Source organism: Hemitrygon akajei, chromosome 4 (genome assembly GCF_048418815.1).
Source record: "Hemitrygon akajei chromosome 4, sHemAka1.3, whole genome shotgun sequence".
In the NCBI taxonomy this organism is placed as follows: domain Eukaryota; kingdom Metazoa; phylum Chordata; class Chondrichthyes; order Myliobatiformes; family Dasyatidae; genus Hemitrygon; species Hemitrygon akajei.
The window spans coordinates 46,333,552-46,358,871 of NC_133127.1; the positions used below are offsets into that span (position 1 = coordinate 46,333,552).

The following is a 25,320-nucleotide window of genomic DNA, read 5'->3' on the forward strand; positions in this document are numbered from 1 at the left end:
ATATTGGCAACCCAACTGATCTCTAAGCGGATCTACCCTCTTCCTAACCACCCCTTCACTTTTAATATTTTCGTAGAACCTTTTCTGCAAATCTGTCTCCTGCCCTCTCTTTGTCCACCTCATTTCCCTTTGAGTATTCTTAATCTTTTTATAAACATCAAATAAGTCAATTGTCCCCAACCATGCTTCCCAACCTGGGGTCCACAGACCTCTTGGTTAATAGTGGGGATCCATGGCCTAAAAAAGTTTGGGAACTCCTGTTCTAAACCAAATGTGTGATTCCTTCCTTTTCTACCAGCGTTTGGACAGAGTCTGAAAAGGTGGATTCAGCATGGGTTTATGCGTGGAAAGTCATATTTGACAAATCTTTTACAATTTTGTGAAGCGATAACCTAAATAGTAGTCGAGGGTAGGGCAATGGACTTGCCTGCTTGGACTTTAGCAAGGTTATCAAGCTTTGTCAATGTTTCACATATTAGGTTGGTCGGGAAGGTTTGGCCACATGGAATCCAAATAGAGCTACTTAGGTTGATTCAAAATTGGTTGGGAGGTAGGAAGCAGAGCAGAGAGTGGTGGTTGAGGACTGTTTCTCGGATTGAAGGCCAGTAACTAATGGTGTGTTATAGGGGTTGGTGCAGGGATGCTTGTTATTTATATACATGATTTTGATGCAAGTGCACAAAGGTTCATCAGTAACAGGGACATGCTGTTTCTGAACTCTTCATATCACAATCTTAGAAGATACCCACTTGCCATTCATTCCTTTCCCTTCATGCAATCAACCCCTGCTAGCTCCTGCGCAATTCCCCAAAAACCAGCCCTACTCTAGTTTGGGACCCTAACCTGTGGACCTGTCCTATCCTTGTCCATCATGATTTTTAAAAATTATGTTCATTATTATAATTCCTATCTAAAATAGTCACATTTTCCCACAGTTGACCTATATCCTTCCAAACCTTTCCTATCCACGTAACATTCTGAGTACCTTTTAAATATCGGTAATGGATCTGCCTTAACCACTTCCTTTGGCAGCCCATTCCATATACTGACCACACTATGCGTGAAAAGCTTGCCCCTCGGATTCCTATTAAATCTGTCCTCTCTCACCTTAAACCAACATTATGTCCTCTAGCTCTTGATTCCCTGATCCTAGGAAAAACACAGCATGCATTCGCAATTTTATACATCTCTATAAAATCACCCCTCATTCTCTAAAACTCAAATGTAAAAAAAAGGTCCCAAACTGGTCAACTAGTTTCAAAAGGTTGAAAACAAAATGTGGAATAAAACCATTTAAGATGCCTACAATGTGATTGATGTAAAGTAATTGAACAGACTGTTCATGCTTGTGTTGATTTCATTCTTCCTGTGTGATATCTAAGTCTCTGACAGGGTAAAGTACCTATAGATTGCAACAAATCTTCCTCTTTCTAGAGCATTCATACTCTAATTCATAATCTTTCTCTGCAATAGTACTGAACTCGACTTGCATATTTCCTTGACTCTGCACTTGGAAGAGGAGGGGGAGGTGGAGTGACCATATGCTGCTCTTCTGCAGGACTTTATGGAGGGCATATACTGCGCATATCCCACATCTCCATGCCAATGCAGATGTCCCATTCTATTTAAGCCCTAGCATTCCACCGAAGTAAGGCTTTGGCTTGAGGCTAGATCGCTTGCCTGATGACTAAGATTGAGAAGGCATTGGCCTGTTTCCTCCTGTCAGTTTAGTTCCAACACTCAGGATCCAAGTCTGTGTTCCTCCTATGCTGTGCCAACTTCATGACAGTAATGAGCCAAAACTTCATCTATTTCAGGCAACAATTATGATAAGTAGAAAGCAAAAAAAGCCAAGAAATGAACTTTAAAACCTTGCAATATTTCCTGGAACTCTGCAGCTCAAGACAAAGACATACAGTGAGGCATTGCAAAAGTGCAGAGTTAGTGTTGGTGTAGTGCAGATGCCTAGTTTTGCAAGATTAAGGAGAAACGGCTGCTGCTAAAGCAATTATGAATCCATAGGAGAACAGGGGTTATAGCATAATGTATGTTTATCACTATATTTCCTTGTATCTTTCTTATCCTTTCTTAATGAGTTTTTAAAGCTTACCAAGATGTGGTGCCAAGTAAGGCAAAAATTTATTTTAGAACACTGGCCTTATGTGAGAATGTAAACATTTTCAAGATAGTAAAGCAAGCTAGTTGGTGACAGTTTTGTTTTTACTAATTTTTACATCATCATCATCATACATCATCTACCCGGTAGTTAATTTTTACATCATGGACTAGGATTTGAGATTATCACCATAAAAAGAAGAGTTTGCAGATAAACATTACAGCCAATCAGTGGTCACCAGATTTTAAAAAATCTGTTGATATGATCTGCTTAAACTCTTCTGATTCCACCTGAAAGTTTAATCACCAATTAAAATAGAGAGGGTAACAGAAGAACTAAAGAAGTTTCAGTAAAGGGAACATAGTATACCATGTGTTAGTTTTACATCTTTCCTCTTTTTTTATTATTTGCATTAAAGCCAAAGTTAATTAAAACTTCAGTGAGAAGTCTATTGTGCTCCTGATTGAGTAGATTAATTTTTTACACATTTGTCCCAGTGGCATGTCATTTTCTAAAATGATTCAGACCCACTCCCCTTGTAACCCAGATTAAGAAACCTTTCATCAACTCAATTATATCCCAGCGACATTCCAAAAATTGTTGTCATGTTTAGTATTAATTTCACATGGCAATGTGCTTGTGTCTGGTTTGTCTAGGCTCAAGCCCATTCCTGGAGCAGCATTCCAGTGGGAGTACTTCAGAAATGTTAGCAAACTCTGCAGAGACCTTTTAAACTACAAAGCAGAAGTTAAAGGAAAACCTCGCAATAGATCATCTTCTAGGTGTGTCCCAAGAATTCTTCACAAATCCACCTTGATATTTATGTAAATACCCTGACTGAAAAGTTGCCATATTCTTTTACAGGCTTGTTTTGGGGGCAGAGAGTTGTCTAGCATAGAAATTGTCACTTCAGTCCACCAAGTCTGTGCTGACCAGCAAGTATTCATTTACACTATTGATGTAGTAACCCCATTTTATTCTCCTTACATTCCTGTCAATTTCCAAAGGAATGCCATCATTTATTTACACAGTATGCACAGTTTATAGTGGCGAGTTTACCCACCAGTCTAGATGTCCTTGGGATCTCAAAGTAAACTGAAGCACTTGGAGGAAACCGACAGGGGATTGTGCAAACTCCACACAGATGCCATCTAAGGTGTGAATTAAACCCTGGTTACTGGATCTGTGGGGCAGGGGCTCTACTAGCTATACCGCTGAGCTATTCAGTTAGCAGTCTGCTAAGTTTTTCCACTGGGTTTAGAAATTGGATCTTATTTTTCTTAAGATGTAAATTTTGCAGACAGCAACAAAATTCAACAAATTTTAGTGCCTTACACGCAAAATCCAGGTCCAGGCAACGGTTTTACCCTGTGGTTCTCAGTGGGATTGCATAGCTCCTGGACTTTCATCTTACCCTTATCCCATAGAGAGCCATAATGGTAATTTTGAAATCTGACATTGTTGTAGAGGCATTCAATTTGTGCCTGTCAAGATCCTACAAAGACTAACCACAAGATAATCTGTTGAGTTTTGGTTGAGTAAATAGTTTGATGTCAGGAAGAATTCCTCTGCTAGTTTTGGAAGTAGGGTTATGGGATTTATTTTGTTCAGTTGGACTTTACTCATTAACTGATTCTGGGGCGAGTGTGCGGGCAATGCTGCAATGACCTTTCATATATTTAGAAATGGTATAGAAATGGGGACAGTCATTGTCAGATTTTGACAGAAATATAATTTTGTTTATGTTTGGTGAGCGAGGTCAAGAACCCAAACACGAGGAAATCTGCAGATGCTGGAAATTCAAGCAACAGACACAAAATGCTGGTGGAACGTAGCAGGCCAGGCAGCATCTACAGGGAGAAGTACATTCGATGCTTCGGGCTGAGACCCTTTGTCAGGAGGTCTAGAAACAGTGATTTTTGTCTGATGGGAAGCTTTGGCAGCAGAATACAGGCATTAATGAATTGGCAGGATGTTTTACATTCTATCCACTAGGTCAGATGTTAGAGTCATTCAATGCAGAAGCAGGCCCTTTGGTCCCCTGTAATCATGTTGTGCACAAAGTACCCATTGGACCTTTTCTTCTTTCCTGCATGGCACTGGAAATAATCCAGAGTTCACAAACTTATGAGATTCTGTTCTGTAACCTGTGACTTAACTCCCAAAATCCTTGTCACTGGATTCCGTCCCTTTTTTTTTGCCATTTTTGTTCCTGCTGATGTATACTATACCCACTGGCTGGCCACCTGTCCTCTTCAGAAAGGTCTGTAGTCACTATGAGACATCCCAGGTCTTCTCACCAGGAAGGCAACTGACTACCTGAGACAAAAAAGACTGCAGATGTTGGAATCTAGTACAAAAAAAATGGATCTATATGTTACTCTGGCAAACACGAGGAAATCTGCAGATGCTGGAAATTCAAGCAACAAACACAAAATGCTGGTGGAACGCAGCAGGCCAGGCAGCATCTATAGGGAGAAGTACAGTCGACGTTTTGGGCTGAGACCCTTCGTCAGTTAGTCAAGATGAAGGGTCTCAGCCTGAAACGTCAACTGTACTTCTTAGATGATGCTTGGCCTGCTGCGTTCCACCAGCATTTTGTGTGTCTACATGTTACTCTTCTGTGGTGAATAGTTAAGTTTAGAGAGTGCCTATAGATTGGCACTACCTAGGGATTGATCCACCTACTGTTCTCCTCATAAGTATTTATACTCGGCCATATCACCTAATAATCTGGTGCTAATTAGATTACCATATTTAATTTGGAATTTCATGATGAAAGGGAGTCCCTGAAAATGCAGAAAAATACAAAGTGAAAAAATAAATCATAGACACAGTCTAGTTGGTGTTTGGATTGTCAGGGCTGAGGAAGTTGTTTACTGTAAACACGAGATTCTGCAGATTGCTGAAAATCTAGAGCAACATGCACAAAATGTTTGAGGAAATCTGTAAATTGAGCATGGAGAGGTATGTTTCGGTCTGAGACCCTTCATCAGTACTCATGATGAATCTCGGCCTGGAACGTCGACTTGTTATTTACCTTAGTTGTTTACTGCTGTCCTTTGTATTGTCTTTCTCATTCTGTCCCAATCAAGCCCTGCTCACTCAGTGCTTTTGGCCTCTCTTGTTTCCATTGAAGATGCATCTTCTGGCATTTGCTACCTAAAGCCCTTGATCTTAAAGTTATGGAGAAGGATGAAAAGCTTCAGCTGTGGATCTGAGCTATTTTGGCACATTAACTCATTTATAAACTACTCTTCAGGAAGCTCTCTTGACTCATAGTGGCTGAGTGCGTCAACAGAGGCTGAAGGATTTTTACTGGGGTTTTGTGGAACATGTATTACCACAATTGGAGTTACTGATCACTGAAGAAGACAAATTCTGCCATGATTTATAATTTTAAAAGTTGCGCTGGACGAGCAGATGTTAGGAAGGGTGGGAACAATTAAAGCATTGGAATTCACCCAAATGATTAAAATCTGTCCAACAGCTGACTTACACTAACAGCCAAGCATGATTATAACTCTGTACATCTGATTCCACTGGCATTCACTAAAGATAACTCAGAGTGCTTCAACAGCATGTGGTGTTATTCTAAAAGGAGAAGTGTCTGAAATGACATTTAGATTATCATAATGTCACAAAGAGGAACGATGCTTTCCCATAGCTACAGCATTCCAACCTAATTACTAATCTTCAATGCAGTTACTGGAATCTTGGTGCTGACTGCATTCTAATTCAGGGAATGTTTCAACACCGAAACCTGGGAAACAAATAGAAACCGAACTATGTAGCCCAAGGCAAATTATGACAGTGCATTTTATTTGCAGCATCCAGTTATTAGAGCTGCAACAACTTTGCCTTTATGTAACACTTACCCAAAAGGCTGGTATATGTCTAGGGGAAAAGGAGATCCAGCCACACACCAACCCACCTCCCGTACACGCAGGTGCTGTGAGAATCGAGTTTATGCCTCGCGCCGCTCACCGTATCAACTTCACATCAAATACCGTTATGAAATAAACTTTATAGAATTTACTAACATTAACTAAAGAAGTATTAGGCAATACTATATATATATATATATATATATATATATATACAGGAAAAGAAAGAAACAAAAGGCGCCAACTTATCAAAGTTCAGTCAGTGTAGTGCACATCGTAGGAGCTCAATCACCGAATCATCCGACAGCCACGTCGTCGCACCTGGGACCACCCCGGTGGTCCTACGAGCCGTCCAGCGCCCGTCCACCTTCCTCGTCCGTCTCTCCTCCCGACTCTCCTCACACCTCAAGCCCGTGCAACCCCTCCCCCAAGTTCCCAGCCTCATAAAACACAATAACATTCCCCATTGATTAACAAATGAATACAATTACCATATCAGCCATTCTAAAGCGAAACAACGGCGAGAGAACCATTTAACAGACAAAGAAGCATTCCTACTCGTAACAAACCAAAGAAGCCCTTTTTAGTAACGTACACAGGACATTGTACATTCTCTCCCCACCAGCAAATGTCATGCCCTCATGGCATTACTAGAGTTCCCCAAAGCTTCTTGCAATGCACAAAACCCAACCCAGGTGCAGAAAGCAGTGACATAACTACCCAGAGCAGTAGAAATCACACTCGGTTCTCCTGGTACCACATAGGTCAACCGCTCCAGGGGGCGCCTAATCCTCTGAGATCTCCATACCCCTTCTGCCCCACTGGGCTCCCTCTTCACCTGCGAACCCACTGTCTCGGACACCCCAGGTCTACCTGACAGACCCTCACCCCCTTCCTCACGGGGGTCCTCCCTCACCTGAGATCTCTCCGGCTCATGCTCGGGCTCCACCCTCTCTCCCACCAATGTTGGCTGCCTCTCCATCTGACCCTCAAGGCCTTCCCTCCTCTCACCCAATTCAGTATGGGAAGGGCCAGGAGCCTCCTCTCCTGGTACTGGAGCACCAGCGAATGGGAACAGGGGCCACTCATCTGAGTCGTCCTCTTCCGAATCAGTAGCCATTTCCGGGTGAGGGACCCGTCCCCACTCTTCAGCAGCGGGCTCTTCCCTTTCTCTGCGCCCTCGCAGAGTCCTTGTACTAGGCGTAACCTCCCACTCTGGCTCCGTATCCACCTGCACCGCTTGACCCAGCGGCAGCAGGTGATTCCGATGGAGTACCTTGATAGGCCCTTTCCCATCCTCAGGTTCCACCCGGTAAACTGGCAGGTTCGGCATCTGGCTCTCTATTACATAAGGGCTGGCCGCCCATCGATCTGCCAACTTGTGCTTACCAAGGAGTCCCAAATTCCATAAAAGGACCCGGTCGCCCAGCAATAATTGAACAAACTTCACCTTTCGATCATACCGCATCTTATTTCTCTGATTTTGTTTGGTAGCTGCCGCCTCGGCCAACTCGTATGCCCGCTGTAACTCCCTCTTCATGTCGGACACATACTTTAGATGGGACTTCCCGGGTAATTCACCCACTTCACCCCCAAAACACAAGTCAATGGGCAACCTCGCTTCCCGCCCAAACATCAGATAATAGGGCGAATATCCTGTAGCATCATTGCGAGTACAATTGTAACAGTGAACCAATTGTCCAATATGACGACTCCACCTGCTTTTCTGCCCAATCTCCAGCGTCCCGAACATATCCAACAGGGTCCGGTTGAACCTCTCTGGCTGCGGATCTTCCTGTGGGTGAAAAGGGGTAGTCCTGGATTTCTCAACCCCAAGCATAGTCAGTAATTCTTGGATAAGGCGACTCTCAAAGTCCCGCCCCTGATCGCTATGGATTCACCGGGAAGGCCATAATGAACAAAATACTTCTCCCATAACACCTTCGCCTCTGTCGTCGTCTTCTGATCCTTAGTGGGAAATGCCTGAGCATAGCGAGTGTAATGATCGGTGATGACTAAGACGTTCGCGGTGTTGCTGGTGTCTGGTTCAATCGACAGAAAATCCATACATACCAGGTCCAGAGGTCCCGCACTCTGCAAGTGCGACAGTGGAGCCGCCAACGCGGGCAGGATCTTCCTCCGGATGCAAAGACTGCAGCCCCTACAGTATTCTTCGACTTCCCCCCTCATCCGGGGCCAGTAGAACCGGGCTTTGAGTAATCCATAGGTCTTTTCCACCCCCAAGTGTCCAGAATCATCATGTAGGGCCTGGAGTACAGCCTGCCGATACTCCTCCGGCAGAACCAGTTGCCAACCGTGGGGTTGGTCCGGAGGCGCCGTTACCCGGTACAAGATTTTATTCTTTAACTTCAACCGAGACCACTCCTTCAACAACAGGGGCACGAATGGGTGTTTTGCCTTCTCAGCCAACGCCCCATCCCCCTTCTTGACCGCTCTCCACACTGTGCCAATGCCCGGGTCATTTTGCTGACCAGCTGCCACTTCCCCCGGACTCAGTTCCGGCAACTGTTTAGTCCGCAGTGCGGTCAGGTCACAGTAAGCTAGGGGTATGGCGTCATCAAAAACCCCCAAATGGTCCACGGCTCGTTCCAGCCTCCCTCTTCCCTCGGCCTTCTCGGTGATAGCAAACTGACACATCGCCTTCACTCCAGGGGCAGGGACACTCTCCCACCCCTCGTCCCTCTCCTGTTCCCCCGGCTCCCGACGAGACAAAGCATCCGCATCGACATTCTTACTTCTGGGCCGGTATCTCAGGCTGAAATCATATACCGTAAAGGCCGCCAGCCACCGATGTCCTGTGGCATCCAGCTTCGCCGAAGTCAAAATATAAGTGAGAGGATTGTTATCCGTTCGCACCTCAAACTTGGCTCCGTACAGGTAATTGCCCAGCTTGTCCACCACCGCCCACTTCAGCGCCAGGGACTCCAACTTGTGAGTGGGGTAGTTTCTCTCCGATGGCGACAAGCTTCGGCTGACAAAGGCTACTGGCCTCAATGCTTTGCCATGCTCCTGGTACAGAACAGCCCCGAGACCCACTCGACTGGCATCCGTGTGCAGCACATATGGCTTCTGGGGATCGGCAAAAGCCAACACCGGGGCCTGGGTCAGTGCCCTTTTCAAAGATCGGAACGCCTCTTCACATTGATCATCCCATCTAGAGCCAAAAGGTTCCGCTGGGTTCCAGTATCCTCCAGCATCCTGCCTCTGGTCCCCCGTCCTTTTCTTTCCCACCGGGGGATAGCCACACAACAGCTGAGTCAACGGGTGACACACTTTGGCGTATCCTTTCACAAATCGCCGGTAATACCCACAGAACCCCAAAGATGAGCGCAGAGCGCCCACTTTCTGGGGTCTCGGCCAGGTGGTCACGGCCTCTATCTTGGTTGGATCAGTAGCCACTCCCTCTCGTGAAATGATATGGCCAACGTAGCTAACCGACGACTTGCAGAACTGGCATTTGTCCAGGGAAAGCTTCAACCCTTCTTCATTAAGCCGGCCCAACACCTTCAACAGCCTCTCCTCATGTTCCTCCAAAGTCGATCCAAACACTATCAAATCGTCCAGGTACACCAGCCTGTGTCGCTGGAGTGGAAACACAGGCTAGTGGAGAAGATGCTGAAGATGGAAGCTGTTTTTTTCTCGGGGCGAGTTTGATGTTGGCTGCTCCAAAAGCACTCGCCACACCATTCGGGTGACGGAGGACACCCCGTTCCAAGAGAGATCCCGGCGGCTGGCTCCGGCAGATGTTGAGGACGTGCGGCAGCACTTGTGCAAGGTGAAGGAGGCCGGAATCATAGCTGAGTCCCGAAGTCCTTATGCGTCCCCAATAGTGGTGGCACGGAAGAAGAATGGGCGAGTGCGCTTGTGTGTTGACTACAGGACGTTGAATCGGCAAACTGTCCCTGATCAATATACTGTCCCAAGAGTCGAGGATGCGCTGGCCTGCCTGAGCGGTGCGAAGTGGTTCAGTGTGCTGGATTTAAGAAGTGGGTATTACCAGATCCTGGATGAGCCCCCACAAATGTAACACTTACCCAAAAGGCTGGTATATGTCTAGGGGAAAAGGAGATCCAGCCACACACCAACCCACCTCCCGTACACGCAGGTGCTGTGAGAATCGAGTTTATGCCTCACGCCGCTCACCGTATCAACTTCACACCAAATACCGTTATGAAATACACTTTATAGGATTTACTAACATTAACTAAAGATGTATTAGGCAATACAATATATATATATATATATATAGGGAAAGAAAGAAACAAAAGGCGCCAACTTATCAAAGTTCAGTCAGTGTAGTGCACATCATAGGAGCTCAATCAATGAATCATCCGACAGCCACGTCGTCGCACCTGGGACCACCCCGGTGGTCCTACGAGCCGTCCAGCACCAGTCGCGGTGGTCCTACGAGCCGTCCAGCGCCCGTCCACCTTCCTCGTCCGTCTCTCCTCCCGACTCTCCTCACACCCCAAGCCCGCGCAACCCCTCCCCCAAGTTCCCAGCCTCACAAAACACAATAACATTCCCCATTGATTAACAAATGAATATAATTACCATATCAGCCATTCTAAAGCGAAACAACGGCGAGAGAACCATTTAACAGACAAAGAAGCATTCCTACTCGTAACAAACCAAAGAAGCCCTTTTTAGTAACATACACAGGACATTGTACATTTAATTCTCTAGATATCTTTAAGGATGAGGTGTCAGTGGTTCAAGTCAAATCAAGTTCATTGACATGGGTGCAAGAATATTGAGAAGCAGACACAGTATAGTGAGAAGCTTACTTGCAATAGTACTACAAGCACATAGATTTGGACTACACAGAATATAAGTTATATAGACAGTGAAGAAAAGACTGCCGAACGACATTAATGCCAAAATGCAGACCATGTTTCTTTTATCCTTGTTTAGCTGTTTCACCCTTTACTTGCAAGAGGTTTTTGATGCCTTGCCCATTTCAGGGTCTTTGCAAAATCACCTAATTTGTCCGCAAGAATAAGCTAGGATCAGTGATGTAGAAGATTTGGTGTTTAAGTCCCAGTACAGAAACAAGGACTCGCCGATACTGGCAGTTGAGTAGATAGCTGCAATATTGGAGGTGAAAGCTACCCTTTCAAATTATATCAAAGTTCCTTTGTTCCTATGTCATTTTCCCAAACTGGTTCCCCACCCAAGGTGCACATCGCTAGGCACCCTGAAATGGCAGATATTATAGACTTTCATAATCGTGAGGTAATTTAGCTAAAACCCCATAAACAAAAAGCAGATAGAAATATACTCAGCATGCCTGCTGGTGTCATTGTAGGGATGCTTTGAAGTACCTGGATCGGTCCCAGGTCTTTAAAAGTGTTGGGGCACAGGAGACTGGTATCTGAAAGCACTTGGAGAATATGAAGGGAAATGCACAGCAGATATTTCAGTAAAGCACAGTACAGGCCTTTCAACCCACAATTCTAGTTTTGGGCTGAGACCTTTTATCTGGACAATAGTAAAGGTTCAGTGGGTGTTGCAGCCAGGTGCTTAAAGGTGATGGAGTGCTTCTTACAAATGGGAATAAGTTGGGGTTTCATTCAAAAAATTGGAACCATTAGCCCATTACACGCACTAGATGTGGTGGGCCAAATAGCCTATTTCCATTTTGCGTGACCCTCTGATTCTGTAAGCAAGATTTCCCAATAACGTTTTCAGCAGTGAAATGTTTTGTGATGTCCTGGAGTTGTGAAAAATGCTGTATAATTTCATTGTAATTTTGGGGTGGTTAGTGGTGTAGCTGGTGGAGTTGCTACCTCACAGCACCAACAAATTGGATTTAATCCTGACTCGAATGCTGTCTGCAAGGAGTTTGCTTGTTCTTCCTGCGGCTGTTTGGGCTTCTTCCATGTACTTCATTGCCCTCCCATTCAAAGGTTGGTGGGTTAAATAGACGCTTTAAATTGCCCTTGGGTGAATGTAAGAATATTGGGAATGTGGGGAAGAATAAGTTACAAAGAAAATTACTGTGAAATGGGTTTGCTCTGTGAGCTGACTTGGACTGGATGGTGTGAAATGGCCCCTTGAGTGTTGTAAAGAAATGTGGAAATTGTGTTATGCATTTTCTAGGTTTCATCCAGAGCAGAAGTTAATATTATTCTTGCATAATACATACTTCCAGGTTGTCTAGTGATTCCTGGGATGAACATTTAAATGTTACATAAAGAAAGCACAGCAGCGCCTCTTATTTCTTAGAGGTTTGCATAGATTTGACATGTCATTTAAAACTTTGACAAACTTCTCGATATGCCATAGAGAGTATACATCACAGCCTGGTAAGGAAACACTAGCGCCCAAGAATAGAAAAGCTTAAGTGGTAGATACAGCCTAGTTCATCACAGGAAAAGCCCTCCCTATCATTGAGCTCATCAACAAAGAGTGCTGCCTCAAGCATCCATCATCTCAGAGCCCCATCATCCAGGTCATGCTCTCTTGTTGCTAACATCAGAAAGGAGGTACAGAAGTGTTAGGTCCAACACCACAGGTTCAGGAACAGTTATTATCCTTCAGTCATCTGTCTTCTGAACCAATGTAGACATCTTCACTCAACAGAACACTGAACTGACCATTGAACACAACCCATGGATTCACGTTCAAGATCTCTACAACTCAACCTTTCGGTATCTCTTACTTGTTTGTTTGCTTTCTTTTTCTCATTGGTTGATTGTCTGTCAGGTTGGAGTTCGTGTTATTTTTTGAACGTGTGCAGCTTCCCCATTTGAAGGAGATTGAATGCGCCTACCTGAAGGTTTTTTAACCAGATTCCACTCAATGACCAAACAACTTTTCCTTTTTTTTTCTTCTGTTATTTTTCGCAAGTGCAGCAGTTTGATAGTTCCGTTAGTTCCATCAGTCATTAGTCCTTAGTCCTTAGTCATTAGTCATAAAGTTAGTCATAAGCCATAAGTAATCAGTCATATGGTGAAAAAGCTGGTTGCCTCTCGGACTTTGTAGACGAATTCCAACCTGCACAGTCTCCGTTTCTCTAATGGACCGTTATGGCCTCCGACCGTTATGTTTTCAAACCAGGCAAACCCACCTGAAGGATCGCGAGCTCTTCTTAAGTCTTGCGCCGTTTCCAAGAAGCGCCTGTGCGCGATGATCCCCGTGACGAAGTTAGCGCTAACCCAAACGCAGTGACAGCAGTGCTGTTTTCCATGAAACAGTCTCTAAAGTTATTTAAAGTTCAGCATCTTACCGCAGATTCCAACGCTGCTCCCGACTGCCGCTGTGATGCTGCAGGGTTCCCCTAATGTTCCAGGCAGAAGCAGCACTCAGGGAGTGGGTTCTGTCTGGTCTATCAGTGGATTCACACTATTACTTTTAAATTTTATCTTCTTTTGCCTCTAGGTCCCAATACTTTCTAGAAACTCAAGTTTGACTTGACATTGTCAGTCTTTGTGTGTAGTTTTTCTATGATTTTATTGTGTTTCTTTGTTCTCCTATGAATGCTCGCAAGAAAATTAATCTCAGCGTAGCATTTAGTGACATATACATATTTTGATAATAAATTTACTCTGAACTTTGTTCTCTCAGGTGGACATACAGGTTCCTTTGGTACTATTTTGATGATTAATAGAGATTTTTTCCCCAGTCTTGGCAAATATTTGCTACTCAGTCAACATCGCTAAAAGAAGTTTTATGGTTGTATGAACTTTCTGTTCTGAGAGCTTGTTAATCATTTACAAGAAGTAGGTATTGTTGGTGGGAATAGAATGAACGTGTTTTCACCTATCCCACACCACCCTCCAACCTGGTCTTTGTAAATGGTGTCAAAGTTCACTATAGATGGAGAATTGCAGGATGTACCAGCACATGCACAGCAATCTTAACAGGGGTTTATTGAAAAGAATGTTTTGCTGAATTGCTTTCCTCAGCCTGTCATTGTTTGGATGGTAAAAGAATCAAGTGTGTACAGGACAGTCAAAAGTGCTTCATTTTATACTCCTCACCCATGATGTAATTGTAGGAATATGTGAACAAGATTAGTCTTGAGTTTCATTTAATAGTTCTTCATTCATTTTGCAGTTCCACGTCAGCCTGGAGGGAATGGGGCTTTACTTGAACTTGACATTGAAATGGGGATTACCGCAGAAGAAAATGATGCAGGGGACGACCAAGGTATTTACTCTAGTCCTATCACTCATACTCTGCATGGACCTGGCAGGTCTCCAGCAGTGTGAAATAATACTTCACATCCTTGCTAAAAGTGGGAGAGTTTTATCAGAATAGCCCTATGAGGGCCTCAGCTTGGACGTGGGTTAAATGAAACACTTAACGGTGGGCGGTGGTTAATGTTACAGGTCGATGTTTTTTTAAACACTAGATCCTTCACAAATGGAATGCAGAATGCCAGCTTTGTTAGGTTGCCTGACACAAATGTTCAGAACTGTGGACGTTTTCTTTTGTCTTTGTTTTCGTCACTGATATTCAGTCCAACAGTAGAGATCTATTATTGAGAGATGGAAATCACTTACAAATTCCTAACACTCTCACTTGCTTACTCTTGGGCTAGATTCCTTATATTATCCCTTACCCAAATTCATAAGATATATATAATATCATCTAGCCAGCTTACATGTTCTTTATTTTACTGCCAGATATACAATTTCTATTACACCAGTGGAGCAATGTCTCACATGATTATTCTTTCAGGTAGGTTGGCTGGAGTTGTTTAGGAAGGTTTAAACTAATTTAGCAAGTGGATGTGAACTGGAGTGATAGTGCTGAGGATGGGGTAGTTGGTTTACAGAGGCAGTGTGTCCTGAGACTTCTAGCAAGGAGAGGCTGATGATAGCTTAATATCTAAGGATACACATTCTATCGAAGGACAGGCAGGTATGCGGGGGGCGGGGGGGGGGGGGCTTTGCTCTGTTGATAAAAATGAAATCAAATCATTAGAAAGAGGTGACAGGCTCAGAAGGTTTTGAATCAATAGTGTATAGAGCTAAGGAACTGTAAGGGTAAGAAGACCCTGAAAGGAGTGTAATACAGACCCAGAAACAGTAGCGAGGATGACGTCTACAAATGACAATGGCAGATAGAAAATGCATGCCAAAAGGACAATGTTACAATAGTTTCATGGGGGATTTCAGTATGCAGATAGACTGGGAAGATCAGGTTGGTGCTGGATGCCAAGAGGGGGAGGTTCAAGAATGCCTACAAAATGGCTATTAGAGCAGGGGATCAGGAATTCTGGATTGGCTGTTGTGCAATGAACCAGAATTGATTAAAGGGCTTAAGGTAAAGAACCCTTGGTGGCAAGTGACCATAATATAATTTAATTCACTCTGAAGTTTGAGAAAGAGAAGGTAGTCTGATGTATCAGTATTATAGTGGAGTAAAGGGAATTCTACATGCATAAGAGAGAAGTTGGCCAGAATTGATTGGAAAAGAACACAGGCATGCATTCCGGCAGAGCAACAATGGCTGGAATTCTGGAATCAATTTGGAAGACACAGGATAGATACATCCCAAAGAGGAAGATGACTCTAAAGGCAAGATGACACAATTGTGGCTAACAAGAGAAGTCAAAGTCAACATAAAGCCAGAGAGGGCCTATAATAGAGCAAAGATTAGTGGGAAGTTAGAGGATTAGGAAGCTTTTAAAGACCAACAGAAGGCAACTAAAGATGGAATACGAAAGTAAGCTAACCAATGTTATTAAAGAGGATACCATTAGTTTTTTTTCGGATACATAAAGTGTAAAAGAGAGGCGAGAGTGAATATTGCACCACTGGAAAATGATGCTGGTGAGGTAGTAATGGGGGACAAGGAAATGGTTTCTGAAGTGAATAAGTATTTTGCAAGTGTTTTTCTTCATATTGGAATACACCAGGAGTATGGTGGAAGTTCCAGAATGTCAGGGTTAGAAATGTGTGATTTTGAGGTACTTGAAGTGAGAGAAGCTTCTTGAGAAACTGAAAGGTCTGAATGTAGATAAGTCACTTGGACCACATGGTATACACTCCAGGGTTCTGAAGGAAGTAGTTGAAGAGATTATGGAGGCATAAGTAATGATCTTTCATGAATCACTAGATTCTGGAATGGTTCTGAAAGACTAGAAAATTATAAATGTCACTCCACTCTTCTAGAAGGGAGAGGTGTTGAAAAAAGGAAATTATAGGCCATTTAGTGGTTGGGAAGATGTTGGAGTCGGTTATTAAGGAATCTGTAGTCAGCATGGTTTCTTCAAGGGAAAATCTTGCCTGACAAATCTGTAGGAATTCTTTGAAGAAATAACAAGCAAGATGCTAAGGAGAATTGGTTGATGTTGTGTACTTGGATTTTCAGAAGGCCTTTTGACAAGTTGCCACACGTGAGGCTGCTTCACAAGGTATGAGCCCAAAGTATTACAGGAAAGATACTAGCATGAATAAAGCAGGGGCTGATTGGCAGGAGGCGAAGAGTGGGATTAAACTGAGCCTTTTCTGGTTGGCTGCCATTGACTAGTGGTGTTCCACAGGGATCTGTGTTGGGACCGATTCTTCTTACATTATATGTCAATGATTTGAATGACGGAATTGAGGGCTTTGTTGCAAAGCTTGCAGTTGATATGGAGATAGGTGAGGGGCAGGTAGATTTGAGGAAGTAGAGAGGCTACAGAAAGACTTAGACAGATTAGGAGAATGGGCAAAGAAGTGACAGATGGAATACAGTGTTGGGAAGTTTATGGTCATGCACTTTGGTAGAAGAACTGAAAGGGTTGACTATTTTGTAAATGCAGAGAAAATACAAAAAAAAACCTGAGGCAGAAAGGGATGGGGTCCTTGTGCAGGATTTCCTGAAGGTTAATTTGCTGGTTGAGACTTTGGTGAGGAAGGCAAATGTGATGTTAGTATTCATTTCAAGAGGACTGGAAGATAAAAAGCAAGGATACAATGCTGAGATTTTATAAAGCACTGGTGCCACTTCACTTGGAGTATTGTGAGCAGTATTGGGCTTCTTATCTTAGAAAGGACATTCCAGAATTGGAGATGGTTCAAAGGATTTTCATGAAAATAATTCCAAGATTAAATGGCTTGACATATTAAGAGTATTTGATGGCTCTGGACCTGTATTCACTAGAATTCAGAAGAATAAGGGGTGACCTCATTGAAACCTATCGAATGGTGAAAGGCCTTGATAGAGTGGATGTGGAGAGGTTGTTTCCTGTGTTGGCAGAGTCTAAGACCAGAGGTCACAGCCTCAGAATAGAGGGGTGTCTGTTTAGAACTGAAATGAGGAGTAATTTCTTTAGCCAGAGAGTGGTGAATCTGTGGAGTTATTTGTCACAGGCAGCTGTGGAGGCCAAATCTTTATGTACAGTATATTTAAGACAGAGGTTGATAGATTCTTGATTGGTCAGGGCATGAAGGGATGTGGGGGAAAGGCAAGAGATTGGGGCTGAGAGGTAAAATGAGTCAGCCATGATGAAATGGTTGAGCAGACTCAATGGACCAAATAGCCTACTTCTCCCATATCTTATGATTATGATATATTTATAATGATGTCACTAAATTGTAAGTCATACCAATGTGAATTGTGCTGGGGATATTGGTTCAGTTATTTTAGTGGAAATGGTTGATATTACATTCAAATACTCTCAGAGCAGCTCATGCATAAAAGACTAGTTCTATCCACTGAAATTGCTAGGCTATGGTTACATTTGGAATTTACTTAGGAGGTTAATGTTATTCTTTTTCAAATGTAAAAGAAACAATGGTCAGAACAGACTAGAAGGGTGACTGTGATGTGAAAATAATTACGTTTCCAGAGCAATTAGAGAAGCCTCAAAAAGGGCCAATTTAATTCTTAGAAAAACAAATAAATACTAACACAAGTTTTGATTTTGCTTGCATTTGGAGTATTGACGGTACACCATCTGATTATTTCCCATGACTTATTAAATCAGTAAGAATTTCAAGTTTATTCTCAAGGACAAACTGACATGAGATGCCATTTGGCAGCAGCACAGTACATCACAAATGTTAATTAGAATAAACCTAAGTTATCATAAATTATTCATAACTTGCACAACAAAATAAACAAAATGACATAGTGCAAATTGAAGTAGAAAGCAAGTATAATCATGTAAATTAAGACGTAGCAGCGTTCTCTGCTTTCGAGAATGTTGAGGGTCATTTTTCAACTCGACTGCAATAATTTTCCACTAAAGAGAACAATATATGTTTTTCACACAAACACTAGAACACTGGAAACACTCAGTAGGGCAGGGAGCAGCCAGGGAATGAGAAACAGTTAAGGTTACTGGTCTGTGACCCTTCCTCCAAAATGGGAAAGAAAGAGATGCAAGTAAGTTTTCACTAAGAAACAAGGTGGGGAGGGATGTGCAGAACAAAGAGATTCTCTGTGGAATGATGAGCTAAAATCTCAGTGAACCTGAACAATTAGTCTTCAGAAGTGGTCTTAACACAATACTCCTACGTTGTCTCTTAATGATTTCAACTCATCCTGTCACAGTCACTCACTTTGTTTTCCCACTTCCTTCCCCATCTTCCCTTTTGCTGAAAACCTACTGCAGTAGTATCTCCTTCTCCAGGCTCTCAGACCCAAAGTGTTGCCTGTTTTTTAAAAATCTTTCCACAGATGCTACCTGCCTTGCTAAGTTTTTCCAGCCATATCAGTTTTTGTTTTAGATTTCCTGTGTCTGCAGTTCTTTTGAATTTTTGAACTTATTTCATGTTGTGTAGGAGCAGGTGGCAAGAATGTTTACCAGAAATAGTACAAGAGTTGACTAAAATGTCTAAAGGGACTAGGAAGGACGGAATTTTTTTCTCGGAACAAGAAGTTGAATGGTGATTTTTTTTAACAGGTTCAGAATTGAGTGACATTGATATATAGGGAGAAATCGTTTGCATTTTTCATAGGACTGGTTATTGTTAGGCACAGACATAAGACAATTGGCAAATGTCCAAGAAGGAGAAAATAAGGTCTTTATTTCATGAGTTATCAGGACTGGAATGCAAGACTAGAAAGATGAAGGAAACAAGATTTAATAGGAATGAAATTTAAAACTAAACTTGTAAGGGAAAAAAGTGAGGACAATAGACAATAAGATAGTCCATTTTGTGTTGAATGGCTTTCTATGCTATAAGTATGAGTGATCTAAAGAATCCAGGAGGCACCTCCACGGAGAAGCTGTTGTAAAGAAATAAGGAATTGTACACCACAACAGAACTGACTGCTCAGATTACTAAGCAAAATCATTAACAGAGTAACAAAATCATTAATAGTGTGTCTGACATATTTGGAACATATTTGAGTTTTGGCATGGACGTCTGCACACCTCAGAAATTCTTCCTTGCTCATTTGTGCGACATTTACATTTGAACACAGTGATCTGAAATTCCTGACACATTTTTAAGAAAGGAGAAATGGTAGATCTTGAGGTGGTACCCTATCTGCTAGGATCCACCTGCTTCTTAGTAATCCTTTATTTTTCAGAGGGTAGCAAGGTGGTTTACTCTACCTGACATTTCCTTCTATCAGATGGGAACCTTTTGGAAATGCCCATGCTGAAACTTTGCCCAGAATCTTCTTGTCAACTGATCATTACACACTGTTAAGGTTGTAGAGTCGTGAAAGTGGAAGTCATTCTCAATTGTATGCTCCGAATGTGCAATATCTCACCTTGTATCCGTTTGAAAGTCTGAATTCAGTAGACTACCACAAGCTTCTGGCACAATGCCATGCAGTCATACAACACAGAAACGGGCTCTTTGGCCCACCAAGTCTATGCTGACCATCAACTATGCATTTTTACACTAATTTACTCTATCCCATTTTCTTTCACCAATATTTCTGTCAACCATACCTTCTACACCTCACTTTCACACCAGGAGCTATTTACAGTGGCTAATTACTCTAACAATTTGCATGTCTTCGGGCTGTGAAAGGCACCGAAGCACACAGAGGAAACCCACAGTCACAAACCTAAGGTCAGGATTGAAGTTGGGGTCTCTAACAGTGCGTGGCAGAAGCTCTACTAGCTGAGCAACTGTGCTGTATTTGGCACAAGCAACCAATAATAAATTTTACTGAAGAGGTTTCTAAATGTCCAGGCCAAAATTCATAGCTGTACTGTTGCAAGTTTGCCCTTGGATACCTGTCAAATTCTTGATATGCCGAGGTGTGATTTGGGACTTGAGCCTGACAAGGCTTCCTTGTAACACAATAAAACACGCACACATGGAGTATGTAAACAACAGATTGTGCTGGAGAATGGTGCAGTTTACAAAGCCTTGTTCAAAAGTGTGCAGCTCAATCTGGCAGGGGGATGGGAACAAGTGCTGAGAGACAGAAGGGTGTAAAGTGAGGGTAGAAGCAAAAAGTAGTAAGGTGAAAAGTGAAAGTGGCAGGCAGGCAAATCCAGGGCAAAAAGCAAAAAGGGCCACTTTTCAACATAATTGTATAAAGGCTAAGAGTGTTGTAAAAACAAGCCTGAAGGCTTTGTGTGTCAGTGCGAGGAGCATTTGTAACAAGGTGGATGAATTGAATGTGCAGATAGTTATTGATGAATATGATATAGTTGGGATCACAGAGACATGGCTCCAGGGTGACCAAGGATGGGAGCTCAACATCCAGGGATATTCAATATTCAGGAGGGATAGACAGGAAAGAAAAGGAGGTGGGGTAGCATTGCTGGTTAGAGAGGAGATTAACGCAATAGAAAGGAAGGACATTAGCCTGGAGGATGTGGAATCGATATGGGTAGAGCTGCATAACACTAAGGGGCAGAAAACGCTGGTGGGAGTTGTGTACAGGCCACCTAACAGTAATAGTGAGGTTGGGGATGGCATTAAACAGGAAATTAGAAATGCGTGCAATAAAGGAACAGCAGTTATAATGGGTGACTTCAATCTACATATAGATTGGGTGAACCAAATTGGTAAGGGTGCTGAGGAAGAGGATTTCTTGGAATGTATGCAGGATGGTTTTCTGAACCAACATGTTGTGGAACCAACTAGAGAGCAGGCCATTCTAGATTGGGTATTGAGCAAAGAGGAAGGGTTAGTTAGCAATCTTGTCGTGTGAGGCCCCTTGGGTAAGAGTGACCATAATATGGTGGAATTCTTCATTAAGATGGAGAGTGACATAGTTAATTCAGAAACAAAGGTTCTGAACTTAAAGAAAGGTAACTTTGAAGGTATGAGATGTGAATTAGCTAAGATAGACTGGCAAATGATACTTAAAGGGTTGACGGTGGATATGCAATGGCAAGCATTCAAAGATCGCATGGATGAACTACAACAATTGTTCATCCCAGTTTGGCAAAAGAATAAACCAGGGAAGGTAGTGCACCCGTGGCTGACAAGGGAAATTAGGGATAGTATCAAGTCCAAAGAAGAAACATGTAAATTAGCAAAAAAAAAAGCGGCACACCTGAGGACTGGGAGAAATTCAGAGACCAGCAGAGGAGGACAAAGGGCTTAATTAGGAAAGGGAGAAAAGATTATGAGAGAAAGCTGGCAGGGAACATAAAAACTGACTGTAAAAGCTTTTATAGATATGTGAAAAGAAGAAGATTGGTGAAGACAAATGTAGGTCCCTTACAGTCAGAAACAGGTGAATTGATCATAGGGAACAAGGACATGGCAGACCAGTTGAATAACTACTTTGGTTCTGTCTTCACTAAGGAGGACATAAATAATCTTCCGGAAATAGTAGGGGACCGAGGGTCTAGTGAGATGGAGGAACTGAGGGAAATACATGTTAGTAGGGAAGTGGTGTTAGGTAAATTGAAGGGATTAAAGGCAGATAAATCCCCAGGGCCAGATGGTCTGCATCCCAGAGTGTTTAAGGAAGTAGCCCAAGAAATAGTGGATGCATTAGTGATAATTTTTCAAAACTCCTTAGATTCTGGATTTGTTCTTGAGGATTGGAGGGTGGCTAATGTAACCCCACTTTTTAAAAAAGGAGGGAGAGAGAGACTGGGGAATTATAGACCAGTTAGTCTGACATCGGTGGTGGAGAAAATGCTGGAGTCGGTTATCAAAGATGTGATAATGGCACATTTGGAAAGAGGTGAAATCATCGGACAAAGTCAGCATGGATTTGTGAAAGGAAAATCATGTCTGACGAATCTTATAGAATTTTTTGAAGATGTAACTAGTAGAGTGGATAGGGGAGAGCCAGTGGATGTGGTATATTTAGATTTTCAAAAGGCTTTAGACAAGGTCCCACACAGGAGATTAGTGTGCAAATTTAAAGCACACGGTATTGGGGGTATGGTATTGATGTGGATAGAGAATTGGTTGGCAGACAGGAAGCAAAGAGTGGGAGTAAACGGGACCTTTTCAGAATGGCAGGCAGTGACTAGTGGGGTACCGCAAGGCTTAGTGCTGGGACCCCAGTTGTTTACAATATATATTAATGATTTAGATGAGGAAATTAAATGCAACATCTCCAAGTTTGCGGATGACACGAAGCTGGGTGGCGGTGTTAGCTGTGAGGAGGATGCTAAGAGAATGCAGGGTGACTTGGATAGGTTAGGTGAGTGGGCAAATTCATGGCAGATGCAATTTAATGTGGATAAATGTGAGGTTATCCACTTTGGTTGCAAGAACAGGAAAACAGATTATTATCTGAACGGTGGCTGATTAGGAAAAGGGGAGGTGCAGCGAAACCTGGGTGTCATTGTACACCAGTCATTGAAAGTGGGCATGCAGGTAGAGCAGGCGGTGAAAAAGGCAAATGGTATGTTGGCATTCATAGCAAAAGGATTTGAGTACAGGAGCAGGGAGGTTCTACTGCAGTTGTACAAGGCCTTGGTGAGACCGCACCTAGAGTATTGTGTGCAGTTTTGGTCCCCTAATCTGAGGAAAGACATTCTTGCCATAGAGGGAGTACAGAGAAGGTTCACCAGATTGATTCCTGGGATGGCAGGACTTTCATATGAAGAAAGACTGGATCAACTAGGCTTATACTCACTGGAATTTAGAAGATTGAGGGGGGATCTTAGTGAAACTTATAAAATTCTAAAGGGATTGGACAGGCTAGATGCAGGAAGATTGTTTCCAATGTTTGGGAAGTCCAGAACGAGGGGTCACAGTTTAAGGATAAAGGGGAAGCCTTTTAGGACGGAGATGAGGAGAAACTTCTTCACACAGAGAGTGGTGAATCTGTGGAATTCTCTGCCACAGGAAACAGTTGAGGCTGGTTCATTGGCTATATTTAAGAGGAAGTTAGATATGGCCCTTGTGGCTAAAGGGATCAGGGGTATGGAGAGAAAGCGGGTACAGGGTTCTGAGTTGGATGATCAGCCATGATCATACTGAATGGCGGTGCAGGCTCGAGGGGCCGAATGGCCTACTCCTGCACCTATTTTCTAATGTTTCTATCTGTTTTACTCAGTGACCTTTACTGGGTGAATATTCAGGCAAATCTTGCTGTTGTCACTCTGAATAATTTCAAATAATATCAACCATAATTCTCTTGAATAGACTGTGTCTGTGTTTGTCTAGAATTAGCTAAGACAGCCCCGTAATTAATCTCCAAATCGTGCAGTTGACTACAAGTGTTGAAAGTGATCTGACATTTGAGGAAATGTTGTACGTTGCTCATTGGCTTAACTGTGCCTCATTTCAATTTGCCTAATTCCCACTGCTGCTTGTAAGGCGTTTGTACATTCTCTCTGTGATCATGTGGGTTTCCTCTGGGTGCTCCAGTTTCCCCCCACAGTCCAAAGACAGAGTATCAGTTGGTAGGTTAATTGGTTATTGTAAATTGTCCCGTGATCAGTCTAGGGTTAAATCGGGTGATAGTGTGGCTTGAAGGGCCAGAGGGCCTATTCTGCACTGTATTTGAATAAATGAATAAATAAAATCTTTGAATAGTTACCAATGTTACCTCAATGAACAAAATGATTAAGCAATACAAGAGGGACATTTTACCTAAAATGGCTTGAAGTTAAGATTATTTTAAGATGCTGGTTCTTTCAAGGATTTCAGACAGCGATCAATCTATCTTTGTCTGTAGAAGAATGTCAAGGCTGAATCTGACTGTAAGATATAGGAAACAGAATTAGGCCATTTGGCCCACTGAGTATGCTTATCAACTCCATTCCCCTGCTTTCTCCCTGTAACCCTTAACTCTCTTAACAATCAAGGACATATCAATTTCTGCAACACACACAAAATGCTGGTGGAACGCAGCAGGCCAGGCAGCATCTATAGGAAGAAGCACTGTCGACATTGCGGGCTGAGACCCTTTGTTATGACTAACTGAAAGAAGAGATAGTAAGAGATTTGAAAGTGGGAGGGGGAGATCCGAAATGATAGGAGAAGACCAGAGGAGGAGAGATGAGGCTAAGAGCTGGAAAGTTGATTGGCAAAAGAGATGCAGAGCTGGAGAAGGGAGAGGATCATGGGACAGGAGGCCTAGGGAGAAAGAAAGGGGGAGGGGAGCACCAGAGGGAGATGGAGAACAGGCAAGGTGAGATTGTGAGAGGGACAGAGAGAGAAAAAAAGGATGGATAGATAGATAAATAAATAAGGTATGGGTAAGAAGGGGAGGAGGGGCATTAACGGAAGTGAGAGAAATCAATGTTCATGCCATCAGGTTGGAGGCTACCCAGACGAAATATAAGGTGGTGTTCCTCCAACCTGAGTGTGGCTTCATCTTACTTTAAATATATCCAGTCACTTGGCCTCCACAGCCTTCTGTGGCAATAAATTCCACATCTTCACCACTTCTGGCTGAAGATACTCCTCCTCATCTCAGTTTTAAAGGAACACCCCTTTATTCTGAGGTTGAACCCTCAGATCCTAGGCTCTCCTCCTAATGGAAACACAACAGTATAGAACAGGAACAGGCCCTTAAGCCCATAAAATTCTGTCAGACCAATTAAATTAGTAATTACATGCCCAACTAAACTAATTCTTACTGCCTACACAGTCAATATCCTTCCATTTCCTGCACAGTCACAGGCCTAACTAAGAGCCTCTTGAACACCTCTGCTCTATTTGCTTCCACCACCACCTTGGCAGCATATTCCAGGCCCCAATCATCCTCTGTGTTAAAAAAACTTATCCCACGCATCTCTCACTAGACCCCTCACCTTAAAGGCATACCCTGTGGTATAGACTTTTCATTCCTGGGAAAACGATACCCACTATTAATCTATGCATCTCATAATCTTATAAACCTCTGCTGGATCTTATCTTGGCCTCCACCACTCCAAAGAAATCAATGCAAGTCTGTCCAGTGTCTCCTTATGCCCTCTAATCCAGGCAGCATGTTGATAAACTACTTCTGCACCCT

At 42.9% G+C, this 25,320-nt stretch overlaps 1 protein-coding gene across 5 annotated transcripts in view; it reads left to right on the top strand.

Annotated features, from left to right (window-relative positions):
- Nucleotides 1–25,320, top strand: part of npnta (nephronectin a) — a 93,217-nt gene that overhangs the window by 40,878 nt on the left and 27,019 nt on the right. For all 5 annotated transcript variants that reach the window (XM_073042485.1, XM_073042486.1, XM_073042487.1 and 2 more), the window contains one exon: nt 14,086–14,178. In XM_073042485.1, the coding sequence (XP_072898586.1) occupies nt 14,086–14,178 (93 nt within the window). The remainder of the gene's footprint in view (nt 1–14,085; nt 14,179–25,320) is intronic.